The 12,957-nt window shown below is 53.6% G+C and overlaps 1 protein-coding gene across 1 annotated transcript in view; it reads left to right on the top strand.

The window, feature by feature from the left end:
• The first annotated feature begins 387 nt into the window (after nt 1–387).
• Nucleotides 388–12,957, top strand: part of ICA1 (islet cell autoantigen 1) — a 47,051-nt gene continuing 34,481 nt past the window's right edge. The window contains exons 1-3 of the mRNA XM_043966500.1: nt 388–700; nt 7,690–7,736; nt 9,277–9,445. Coding sequence (XP_043822435.1) covers nt 7,720–7,736; nt 9,277–9,445 — 186 coding nt within the window. The 5' untranslated portion in view covers nt 388–700; nt 7,690–7,719. The remainder of the gene's footprint in view (nt 701–7,689; nt 7,737–9,276; nt 9,446–12,957) is intronic.

Raw genomic sequence — 12,957 nt, 5'->3', positions numbered from 1 at the left:
TTACTTACTTTTTATTAAGCGATTACTGTGTGCCAGGCAACGTGCTGGTGAGCAAGCGCTGGCACACACACACACACACACACACACACACACACACACACACACACACCACACACACACACCCCCACACACACACCCCTACACACCTGTCGGATTGTAAGGCACACAACTACTAGCCCAGAACACCTGGCTGTGGAAAGGGAAAGGGGATGGAAGGAGGAAGAATGGGCCCGCCCTGAGGGTGGGGCCCAGGGGGCTCCTTGGGGACAGCTGCAGGGGCCTGTCTACATTGAGTAAGCTTTTAGGTGACCCCGCTCCGCCAGCCGCAGTTGAGCGACCCCCTTCCCTTTCTCATCTGCCCCACCCCGTCCCCGCTGTGCTCCCCCAACCCGTTTGGCCCTGCAGGGACCGGGGCGGCTTCTGCTGCCCGGGCCTTCAGCTGTCCCTCTGTCGGTCCAGCTGCTGCCCAGGCGCCCCCCCTCTACCTCTCCCAGCGCGCGGCTTACATCGCTCCCCCTCCTGCCCCTCCTCCCCTTCCTCCTCCCCTCCTCCTCATTCCCTCCTCCTCACGCTCCTCCTCCTGCTCCCGCTGATGCCAGGGCTGCTGCTCCTGCCGCGGACCGCGCTGACGCCAGCGGGACCGACCAAGGGCCGAAGGGCCGGGCAGGCGCCTCGGAGAGCGGAGGCACGGGGCTGCCAGGTACCTGCGGGGGCCCGATCTGGGGGCGCCACTGCCGGGGTGGGGGCGGCGGGGCTGGGCTAGAAGCCAGAATTCCAGAGACGGCTGTTAGCTGGTGGGGCACAGGGGCCGCGGCAGGGAGGAGGGGGGCCGGGTGGGGGGGTGTCTCTACGTCCCTACTCTGTCAGAAGCCTGGAGGGGCATCATCGGATCCTCCCGGCTCGGGGGCTGGGGGGGGGGGGTTCCAATCCTTTCCTGCCGCGGTGGGTGTAGACTTGACCCCGCCGCCGCCGCCGCACCTGCTGCCACCTGGCTCCGATCGGGCAGGTCCCCAGGGCCATCCTTGAGACTCCCGGGACAGGCCACAGGACATCTTTACATGGGGGGAGGAGGACAGGCCACTCCGGGATGGGGCTGAACCACCAGGCAGACCTTGCCTTTCCTGCTGCCAGCCGGGCCTGGCCTTGCAGCAGCGCCCAACCCAGCCGCAGCTCCTGTGGGCTTCCTTTAAAACCGTGCACATCCTGTTCCCAAGGCAGCCCCAGCCCCCTCCCCCACCCCCAGCTGCATCCCGGGGACAGAGGCAGAGTGAGGCCGCCAAGGCCAGAGCCCAGCCCAAGCAGCTGAGGATGCCGCTGGCAGAGCTGCCTGGGGCCTCCCTCCCCCGCCAACCTCAGCGGCTGGGGGGAGGGGGGATGCAGGTTCCTTCAGAGAGGTGGGAGCCCCAGGCCCCAGTGACTCTGCAGGAAGAGTGAAGCTTCTGACCTCCGGTCAGTGCCCAGGCAAAAGGGAGAGCCCTGGAAGGAAGGGGAGGGGGCTTCTGGTCAGCTGCCCCCAGGTCAGTCCCAGCTGCAGGGCCCAAAGTCCTGAAGCCAAGGCCCCCCGGGGTACTGGCTCTGGAATGATGGATGGCAGGCAGGAGGCCTGCTCTCCTGTGCCTCCAGAGTCACCCGTAGCGCCATAGCCCTTCAGGCCAGGAAAACAATTAGCACCTGAAGAAAAGCAACCTCTGCAAGTTTCCCAATCCAAGAGCTGCTATGAAGCACCCCCTCCCCGACTTCTTGCCGGGTGCTGGTTTGGCTCCACCTCTGGTGTAAGCTGAGGTAGGAGTGCCCTCCATCAGCAATGGGTGTGTATGTGAGCAGATGACAGCTCTTGGGGGGTGAAGGAGGGCAGGAGCAGGGGGTTGGGCTGGGAAGGGAACTGAGTCAATTGGCATTTATTAAGTGCCTGCTATGTATGTGCCAGGCACTGGGCTAAGTGCTGGACAAAGGTTCCTGCTCTCAGGGAGCTCCCAGTGGAAGGAGCTGAGTGTCCAGGGGAAGGGCAAGCCCTCCAAGAGGGGCAAGGAGAGCGCACCCCCCTCTCAGAATAGGTTTCCCAAGGAAACGTGCCTCCGCATGGTGCACCTCAGGGAGCGCCCACGGCCCACGGGCACCCGCTTGGCCCAGAGTCCTCACTGACCTGCCAGGGCCCCCAGCCTGACACAGACACTGAAAGGATGATCCTGACCGCGTCATACCCCCGCTCAAGCACCTTCAAGGGCTCCCTATTGCCTTTAGGACAGAACACAGCACTCCTCTGCCAGGGAAGGGGAGCCCTCCACTACACGGCTCCAACCTCCCTTTCTGGCTTTATTACAGTTCTACCAGACTCCCCCACCAAAATAGTGTATTTTGTAATTCCTTTATATCTATTCTCTGTACTCCATGGAGGCAGTAGGGAATAGATGGAGGGCTGACCAGCTGGGAAGAATCCACCCAGTGTGCCCAGGGCTAGGGATTCAAAGTCCCTGCCCTCAGGGAGCTTACGCTCCAAAGTAGGGGAGAGCAGGGGACTAGGGCATCTTCAGAGATCAATACAGGACATACCCAAGTGAAGCAGAGGCCAATGGATCAGTCAACAAGCGTCTGTCAATCAGGGCTGTGCAAAGGCGTGGAGGGAACGGAAGGTCCTGTGGCAGAACCAGTGAGACCACGAGCCTGTGTGACGGAGGCGGGGCACACATGAAGGACATAGCAAACACATTGAAAACATAGAACATGCGGCTACCCTGAGTGCCTGGTGGCTGGAAAGAGAATCAGTCAGTTAGGTCTGACTTCACACTTGAGTATGAAGCCGGAGGCCTTGGGGCCGGAGGCCGAGGTTTGGTGGTAGGGATGAGCCAGAGGACTCTGTACCCTATGTAGAGGGAGGGCCCATGGGGGTGAGCCTTGGGGCAGCTGCTGGACTGCCACTGTGGACACGTGAGTGACCCTAAAGGAATTCTGTGTGGGATGTTTTAGGGGAAGGGAATAACCACTTTGTAAACCACTTACTGGGAGCCAGGCTTCTGCAAAGTGCTCTACAACACCCCTGGGAGGTTTTAGAGGGGAGGAAACTGAGGAAGGCCGAGGCAAAGTGACTTTCCAGGGCCCCACAGCTCCTTTAGGAGGGGAGGTCGCTGGGACCAGAGCCCTCTTCTTAGCCCTCTCCAGGCCATCCAATCCCTGTGGCTTCTGACCTTGTTCTTTAGGGGTGTACTAAGTTGGGAGCCGGGCCCCGAGGGGCCCAAGCTCTACAGGGAGGAGGTCTGGGAGAAGAGATGCAGCCTGGAGTAGGGCAGCACTTGCTTTCGTGTAAATTGTGTGTGAATATAGCCACCTGTGAACACACACCTGTGTGTGCCTACACCACATGTGTTTAGGCTTCCAAGGCTGATCCCTCAGGAGGAAATCATCTGGCTTTGCTGCCTATCCTAGGCTGAGCTGATGGGCTTGGCCTGCTGTGATGGCACACATCTGGGGTGGTATGTGACTGAGACAAGAGTGCACATGTGCGTTCACAGCCTACAGCGACTTCACCTGACTCCCTGATGTTGGAGGTTACACCAACAACCCCTAAGTTCTGTTACAGTTCTCAATCTGTGATTCACCTCTCACTTCCCACCTCCGGGCCTTTGCCCAAAATGCTCTCTCTCCTCACCTCCACCTCCAGGAATCTCCTGGCCTCCCTCCAGGCTCCACTCATCTGCCCCCTCGTGCAGGAAGCCTTCCCACCCCCACTTTGGATGGCTGTTATCCATCATCTCTCGAAGTAACATATACATTAATATGCAGGTGTTTGTGATGACATTTTCACACACACACACACACACACACACACTCAAACCCAAGCTCCTTCAAGGTCGGGCATAGTTCACCTTGTCTCTGAATCCCCCGTGTCTGGGTAGGTCTCAGTAAATACCTGGTGTACTGAATTGGGTGGGTGGGTGTTGCAGCCCCTTTGAAGCAGTCCTTGCATTCAGCAAATGCAATTCAGCCCGCTCTGGACCTTCTGCCCCATCTGAGGGGAGAGCTTCCGTCTGTCCCCGCCTTCTTGGGGTTGGTTGGTCCTGAGGAGCACTCCCCTTGGGTGGTAGTGGTGCCTTCAGCCAGGCCAGAGGCAGCCTCCGCTGCTCAGAAGGCTGGACAGTGGGGGTTAATCAGAAGATCCGGGAGAAAGGCCAGGCTTCCCAGCATGCCCACTTGTGTTGGCAGTCCGACATCCCAGGATGTTAGTGCTAAAGGATGCTGGGAAGTCGGCCAGTTCCACGAGGAAATAGGCCCAGGGTGGGGGGTACAATGACTTGTCCAAGGTCACCCAGCTAGGAACCCTGGTGCAGCTTCTGACTCTTGTTCAAACCCTTGGTTTTGCAGATGTTAACTGACCCCAGGTCTTTGTCCTCCACATGAGTAGTTTTACTCTGAGGAAAATGGGCCAAAAGGAATGAAGCTCCGTTGAAATCTTGGGTCTTTCACTTGTGGCTTCAGACCCCACTAGATTCCTGAGGGGGAGCCGTGGGAACCTTTTTCCCACTGTGCATCCCTGGGGTCTCGCTTCGCTGACCCTGGGCCAGCTCCCAGGCTGCTGCCAATCCGGTGCCAGCTTCAGATGGCGTCATTGTTCCCAGAAACAGCTCTCTACTGACACAAAGGACAATAGGGTTCCCAGGGGGCAGGGAAGGAGCATCTCCCAAGACAGGAGGAGGCATCCATATCAGAGAGAGAGCTGCCTGAGGCTTGGCTGGCAGGGCAGGACAAGTGCACACCTCTGTGGGGCTGCGTGGGGAGCCAGCGTGTCCTTACTGGTCCTTCTGCCATGCCCAAGACATATGGATTGGGCTGGGGGGGGTGGGTCGAGAGGGCGGAGGGGAGGCTGTTTTTGCATCTAACTCCACGGGGTCTGACGGCTGCCCCCCCCCGTGTCCCACTATCTCAGGTGCCCATTAGAGCATGGAGAATTTCAACACTTAAAGTTCAAAGGGGCATTTTAAAATTGAAAACGAATTTCTCCTTTGCTTCTGCCATACCATGAATGTAGGAGTTATTTTTTCTTGGTGAGTTGATGCCAGCTCGGGAGATGAAGGGGCTCCCTACCTCACATGCTCTCAAAGTCCTGTTTGGAAGAGGCATCTCCAGACTCAGGCAGACACAGGGGCAGGGTTTGCAGCCCCTCCTCATTGGCTGCAGCACATCAAACCTCATCTTTACGGCCTTGGGGCTGCCGAGAGAAGTAGACTGGGATGATAAGCCCCCCAGCTTCTGGGTTAGTGTTTAGTTCATGTTTAGACCAGGTGGGCTCTTGAGGGTACCCCATTCCTCCAAAGAGGAGGACCACTTGTCTTTGAAGGAGGCTGTTTGTCCACTGAACCTGTAAGGGCTAGAAACCAGATTCTAGATAGTTTCATGCCTCTTTTTAAAAAATCACTTTTTATGGGGTGGGGAGGGAATGACTAAAATGAAATTCAAAATGATTAAATAATATAATTAGGGGGCATGGATAAGGGATTGCAACTCCCAGGGGAGGAACCTGGAACCTTCTCTAGCCTGCAGATCCACACCTTGACTGAAGTTTCTTATGTCTGAGAAGCCTGGAGCCTAGAGGGTTTAAGTGATTTGCCCAGGGTCACACAGTCAGTCTGTGTCAGAGACAGAACTCCATCTCAGGCCTTCTGGTTGCCAGGCCAACTCCTCTCCACTACACCAGAGGTGCCGGACCAACGCCCTGGCCCAGATTAAAAGCCATCGGGAAATGTTTTTCAAAAGAAACAGAAATGCTAAACAACATGTTAATTTCTCTTAGGACACCCGATGACAAAGATGCATTTTGAACAAGCTGATTCATACGGAGATAAGTTTTTGTATTGGGGGCTTTTTATTTCTCTTGATTTAATCTTTCTTGTGATTTAGCAGCTGAAACCCTGCGTGGTGCATCCGTGTGGCTTAAAACATTTGTGATGTCTCTGCCTCTAGAGACGCTGGGAGTGGAGACAAAAGCGAGACAGCCCCTGCCTCCTGGAAGGGATGTAGCGGGGCAGTGCGTGCAAAGTGAATAGAACAAAACCCCTAAGAGCCTGACCCTGGGGCTGGACTGTGTGCCTAGGACCCAGCTGGGAGGGCTGAGCTAGAAGGGCTGGGGAAACGGGCGCTGTGGTTGCTGGGCTTGTTGTGGTGGAGGGGTCCTCATCATGGACCACCCCAGAGGGTCTGGCTTCCACTTTCCCTGTATGGCCATGGACAGGTGGTGGTTGAGCTCTCCGGGGCTTCCTGTTTGGGGAAGAGTCACTGGGTATCTGCCTGCTCTGCTGGGGGCACATTGTATAGCCCCTCACACCCAGTACTTCAGAAGATTCTGTAGGGGAGTGGAGGAGAGTGGGCAATGGGGCAACTCGGGGTCCCTGCGCAGATACAGAAGAGACAGCTGAGCTCTACTAGGCAGGCCCTGAGGTCGATGATGACTCTCCCCCAAGCTGTGTGGTCACCCCCCTACGATGCCCAGAAGACACCCCCAAACCATCCCTCTTCTCTCCTTCCCACTTTCCTGCCTAATACAAGCTTTGGCTTTGGTCCCTGGATACCTGCATCTAGATCTTCCTCATACAAGGCTTAGCCCCACCGTCGTCTGAGGGATTCTTCCCATATCCGTCCCCACCCAAAGCCTTCCTCTTCTTCAAAAGTTCCTGGAGTAACTTTGGGTCCTCCTTCTCCCCCACTGCTTCTACACGCATCAGACTCAGCTGAGTGACTGGTGTGTCCTCCTCCTCCCACAGACACACCTCAGAGAACGTAAGCTCCCTGTGGGCAGGAACTGTCTGTTGTCTTTGTAGCATCAGGTCCCAGCAGGAGTCAGTCTTAATAAATGTCTGTTTGTTGGGAAACTGCTGGGCGAGGTGGCCCTCTGAATGCTCAGAGTGCATGAAATCTGGGGCATCAGGAGAGGAAATGGCAGCAAAGACCTGGGGAGTGAGGAGTGCTGGCACTCACCGTGGTCACAGCCTTTCCAGCTGAGTCTGGATGCCCCTCACTGATGCAGACGGCTCTCCCTTCCTTTCTGCATGGAGGCTGGGGGCAGGAGAGAGGCTCCATCTTGGGAGGCAGTGGCCTGCCCCCTCCTCCTTGCTGGAGTGCAAGCCAAGCGAGGGGTGCATCACCACAAGCCACGGAATGAAAATAACCCATCCCGAAGAAAGGGACTCAGCCAGCGATGGGCAGAGTCCAGAGCCCGGGTTCTTCTGGCAGGCCGGCTGGTTTTCTTCAGTGCCTGTGTCTGTGTCTGGCCACTGCTCCCAGTCCCAGGCAGGCTGAGCCAGGATCCTGGGGCATCCCCGATGAAGGGTTTTCTGATTCTCCATCGTTATCATTGCTCAGCCCCCATTGGTATCCTGCTAAGCCGAGGAAGACCACGGTCCCCATGCCCCCTCAGTGGCTCCCCTGAAAGCGTCCTCCACCTCTGAATGTTTCTCTGCCAGGCAGCAATGGGCCTGCTCTGGGGCACGGTCTGGCCAATCCGCTCCAAGCATTGTAAAGCACCTACTGTGTGCCTCCACACGCCCATGCTGGCAGTACCCAAATAAACCGTGTCAGCCCTCGGGGAGCTTCCATCTGCCTCTGGTATCTTTACACTAGAAATGTTCTCACCCCAAGGCTCCGTGTAGACATTTACCAACACGGGGCCCAGCGGCCTTTCTCCAGCACTGTTCCTTCTTTCAGGTGATCCTCCCCTGAAGGACAAAAGGAGACATGGAAGGACACAAATGGTGAGTACCTTTCCCCCTTCTGAGCCCGGGGGTGTGGGCAGCCTTTGAGGCCAGCCCTGCGCAGTCACATGAGAAACCTTGATCGAGCTCCCACTGTGTGCCTGAGTGATGAGCTCTGGGCACCCAAAGAAAGGCCAAGCCCCTCCCTGGGGGAGCTCCCAGTCAGATGGGCCACTGGGGAGCAGCCAGGATTCCAAGAGGCAGCAGCTCTTCCTTGGGAGGACTCGACACTTCACAGTTTGTCTCTCCTCCAAGGAAGTTCAGTGACATCAATGATCGCATAGGCTCCTTTTTCAATCACTCCCCTAAGACACAAAGTCTTCAGACCGATGAGTCTCCACTCAAAGTTGGTCTCTTGACTTTATGGTCATTCATGAATACTTTCTCTGATTTAATCCTTCTTAGAAATCTATAGTGAAAGAAGCAGGGACAACAAGCATGTCTGCATGTCCCCTGGGAAGCCCTTGATACTTCAGATGCCCCTAGAAAAGAGGATGAGTTGAAAATTCCTCAGAAAGCTCAGGTCTCTTTAGGGACAAGCCCAAGCAACCTTGTTGTCTGAGATGTGGAACAACACAGGAACTTTGGTGATGTCTTCCAAGAAATGTAGAAAGAGAACGGCCCATTCTAAAGGGTAGATGGGTCTCTGAGGGGGTTCCCATTCCCTGGTCTCCTTGCCTACCCTGACTTCAGTGACCACACAGTTCCTAATTGTTCCAGACTGCTTTCCTAAGCCAATGGGATCTCATGTCTTTGTAACCTGGATGGCCAACAGCTGGCTTGTCTGGAGTCATCCTCAAGAAGTTGGGGTTCAGTGATCAAACGTGATCTGAGGGACACAGGTGAGGGCCCAGACAGTCTGAAGGAAGGAAGGAAACACTGAGCAGCTGGGAGGTTAAAGACAAAGAAGAGAGTAGAGAAGAAAGGCTAGAGGGGGTTCTACCCCAAGATTGTCCCTTAGTCAGCCATATATGGGCTACAGCTATTCTTCTCAGAGTCAAACTATAGGATTTCTTTTCTACATCTATTGACATAGTTTTGAAAGAATGATTTTCAGGCAACTCTCCCTTAGGAAATGATATGTTGTCCATTATTTCTGTTTTACCTAAAATCAGTTAGTAGTCAAAATGTGAAATTCTTAAACATCTTATCCTCCCCCTACACATTAATCTCCTGTTATCAAGTCATCATCCCTTGAGTGTCAGAGACAACATGGCAGGAGGAAGAGATCCCTGGGCTTGGAGTCTAGAGACCCTTTGCCACACAGTAGTCAGTCTGGGAGTGTTTCATCTCTGGGGATCCTAGGCTTGGTCTCAGGTCCAGTATAGCTCCCAGTATAGCTTGGGCCTAAGCCTCGGATTGAAATGTCATTTTAAAAAAGACTTTGACAAATGTTGAAATACATCATTTCCTGTTAGTCAAATATCATACTAAGAGGAAACTTCCTGCCTGGCCCAGAACTGTTGTTGGCAAATGAGGGCATCCCAGAAATGTTCTCACAGCTTCCTCCCTCTCGCAATTGTTTGCATGTCCTTGGCAGCTACTCCAGGGAATTTTACGGCCAATACGCCCAAAGCCAAGACAAGTCAGTTGTGAATAAGATGCAACAGAAGTATTGGAAAACAAAGCAAGCCCTCATCAAGGTGACGGGGAAGAAGGAAGACGAGCACGTGGTGGCCTCTGACGCAGACCTGGACGCCAAACTTGAGGTGGGTGGGCACTCCCTGGAGTGACTCTGGTGGCCCTGAGCTGGGCACAGCTCACACGCACTCCCAACCGTAGTGGCCAAGACATAGCCCAAATGTATTCCCTCCATCAGGCAGAGGGGAACTCGGGCTCTCCCCCCAGACTGATCTCTACCTGTCTACATTAGGAGGAAAAATGAGGCCCAGATGATTAACCTTCCAAGGACTGAACCACCTTCACCCCCTTCCCCCCCCCATGAATTGGGCCTGTGACCTTTAAGAAATCCCCAAAAGTGGGTGATGACGGGCCATTGCCCTGGAAAAAAGCAGGTTCTCGGTCAGTTTTCAGAAAGAAGGGGCACTGACGGTGATTTCTAGCAAAGCCTTGGAATTGATGGAAACAGCAGGGATGAGAATAACCATAATCACTGGCATTTATACAGAGTTTTATGATATGCTAAGCACTTTCCAGATATGATCTCATTTGATCTTTACAATAACCGTGGAGGGCGGTTATCCCCATTTTCCAGCTGAGGAAACTGAGGCAGTAAGTGACTTGCCCAGTGTCCACAGCTAGTAAAGTAAGTGTCTGAGGCAGGATTTGAATTCAAGTCTTCCTGGCTTGGGGCCCAGCCCTATGTGCCCTGTGGTGTCCCTTGGCTGCCATATAGGGCAGATGGTTGGTAAGCACTTAGAGAGGAAGGTGGTAACCCCCTGGTCTCAGCACAGGTTCCCTAAGCCCCCATCAGAAGCCAAGGACCAATTGAGCAGACTTGATGGAGAGCCACTGATGGTCATGGGCTTGTGGTGCCTTTGGGTCCATTAGGATGGAAAGGAACAGCCCTGCCCTCAGCTGCCTTCTGGGGTAGAGCTGGCATGTGAGACACACCCACTGACTTGTTGTGAGCTGAGGCAGTGGATAGGATGAGGTCAAAGGGAGGAGGTCGGGATAGCTGTCCATCAAGAGGGCGTGACAGAATCATTACAAGAGACGCAAGCTTGGGTGAGCATGTTATCAATGTATCAATCTCTACCAGGAAGGGAGTGACAAAGCGCCTCCCTAGCCTCTGGTGATCCCAAGAGCACATGTGGCTCCTTCTTCAGGTTTCTATTCCTTTTTGACAAGAGGCAGTCAACATACATCAATCAAATCTAACGGGTTCACATAATTAAACTGTCCTCTTGATTCAGTACAATATGATAATCAATCCAAAGAATTCAGACCTCACCCAGATTGAGCCAGCATGCTTGCTGCCATCTGGGTGTATCCTGTGGGGGACAGCAAGTCCAACTGATCACTAGTAACAAAAAGGGGGATCTGAAGCTGCCCGTGTTGGTCATTAATTATTTTCTCACAAGGGTCTGAGTGAGGTAGCAACCATGTGAGTTGAAAGAAGGGGATAATTTGAGAGAGGTTGTGGTGACAGAAAAGAGAGACAGAGAAAGGAGGGAGAGAGATGGAGAAATAGAGGGAGACACAGAGAAGGTGGGGAGAGAGGTGAAGAAATGGGTTGGAAAGGAGAGACAGAGAAGGGGAGAGATGGAGAGGAGAGGGATGGAGAGAGGGGATGGGGGAGAGAGAGAGAGAGAGAGAGAGAGAGAGAGAGAGAGAGAGAGAGAGAGAGAGAGAGAAACACATTATTAAGGACTTCCTAAATGCCAAGCCCTATTAAGTGCTGAAGATCCAACAAGCTGGTCACAGCTCTCAAGGAGCTGGCATTCTAATAGGGGACCTGGAGAGTAAAGGAGGTGGGGGCTGGATACCACTGTGGGCATGGAGCGGGCACAGTGTTTTTTCTGATGCTGTGGAGATTCCAAGCAGAGACTCACCAATCATGGAGCTGCTCTTAGGGCAGAGACAACCCCTGCGGCCAGAGTGGAAATAGAACAAGGGTGAGCCAGACCAGGAGAGTGGAATTAGATTAGGGTTAGATAGAATACAGACGAAAGTGGGCATTTCGGGGAGAGCTGACCCTTGCCGCACGCCGTGGGCACTTGATCACGTCTTTCCTGACTTCATTGTGAGGGGAAAAAGAAAAAGAAAACAGTGGTCAGGATGTTGCCCAGACTTGGGTGATGATGATGAGTACTTGGGTATTAACCTGTAAGGAGGTCCCTAGTGGTGGTACCTCTGGGGCTCTGTCCTTGGTCCTGCTCTGGTAAACATTTGTATCCTTGCTTTGAATCAAAGTGTTCCCAAGTTTGTGGCTAACACACAAGGTGAGAGGGAGAGCCAATACCTTGGAGGACAGAATCAAAATTCAGAGACATCTCAAGAGGCCAGCATGCTGTTCTGGAACCCACAAAATGGTCTCCAATAGGGTAAATGTAATGTCTTCCCCTTGTGTTCAAGAAGTCAGTTGTACAGGACAAGAAAGCTGAGAGAAAACTTGATGTCGGTTCCTATGAAAAAGACCTGAGAGGTTTGTTTGTTTGTTTGTTTGTTTTGTAATGAGACAATTGGGGTTAAGTGACTTGCCCAGGGTCACACAACTAGTAAGTGTCAAGTGTCTGAGGCTGGATTTGAACTCAAGTTCTCCTAACTCCAGGGCTGGTGCTCTGTCCCCTGTGCCACCTAGCTGCCCCCAAGACCTGAGAGTTCTAATAGGCTGTCCCCTTCACAGAAGCCAGTGACAGGATATGGAAGCCAGAAAATTGGATGGCTTTGGTCACATTTCCTGGATGGCAGAGTCCAAAGAGCTCTTGTTCTATTCTCTTCTGCTCAGACCACATCTAGAGACAGAGTTGAGTTCTAGGTACCATGTTCTCTGAGGGAAAAACCCTGGTGCATCAGATAGTGGTGAAGGGGCTGCCAACCATGTTCTCTGTGAGGGGCAGTTGAGGGACACCCTCAAATATATGTAGAGAGGTGCTATACCATAGTGGTTAGAGTGCCAGCCAGACCAGGCTTCCTGCTGAGTCTCTGTGCTCACTGGCCTTGGGTGCCCAGGCAAGTCACAACCTCTCAGACCAGCATGAGGATCCCAAGTCAGCAAATTGACTTAGAATACCACATGTTAACATTATCTATATCCCATTGTATTTTACTTTGTTGAATATTTCCCTAATTCACTGCAGAGCTGCCTCCAGCATCTGCTCTAGGCAACTCCCCAAGACTCTCTCTGCTGTTTAGAAGGGGCTCCCCTTCCCTGGGGTAGGCGGTGTTCTGACCTAAGGGGGCCCTACACGGGGAAAATTACAGGCCACTCCTTTTCCCTTCTCAGCTAGTAGAGAGTTTATTATATCCCAGAATGATGTGAAAAGTGTTCCAGAAATTCATCCCTGCTCTTTCAGTTTCCAGGGGGGATTCTATCTATCAGTATGGGCAACAAAGGGCCCTGGGCAATATACTCACAGGCTCTGCATCTCTCAACTGCTTTCTCCACACCCCCTCTGTATGTTTCCATCTCCTGAGAAGTAAGGGTAGAAAAGGGGCTCAGGGAATTTATCAAGTGTACCAGCCCCTGAGCCAAGCACCACTGGATTATTCTACTTTCTGTCACAAGCCCCGATGATACCCCTGAATATCCCTCTGG

Source organism: Dromiciops gliroides, chromosome 5 (genome assembly GCF_019393635.1).
Source record: "Dromiciops gliroides isolate mDroGli1 chromosome 5, mDroGli1.pri, whole genome shotgun sequence".
Taxonomy (NCBI): Eukaryota; Metazoa; Chordata; class Mammalia; order Microbiotheria; family Microbiotheriidae; genus Dromiciops; species Dromiciops gliroides.
The sequence above is the reverse complement of the archived record's forward strand: the minus strand, read 5'-3'. Positions and strand labels throughout refer to the sequence as shown.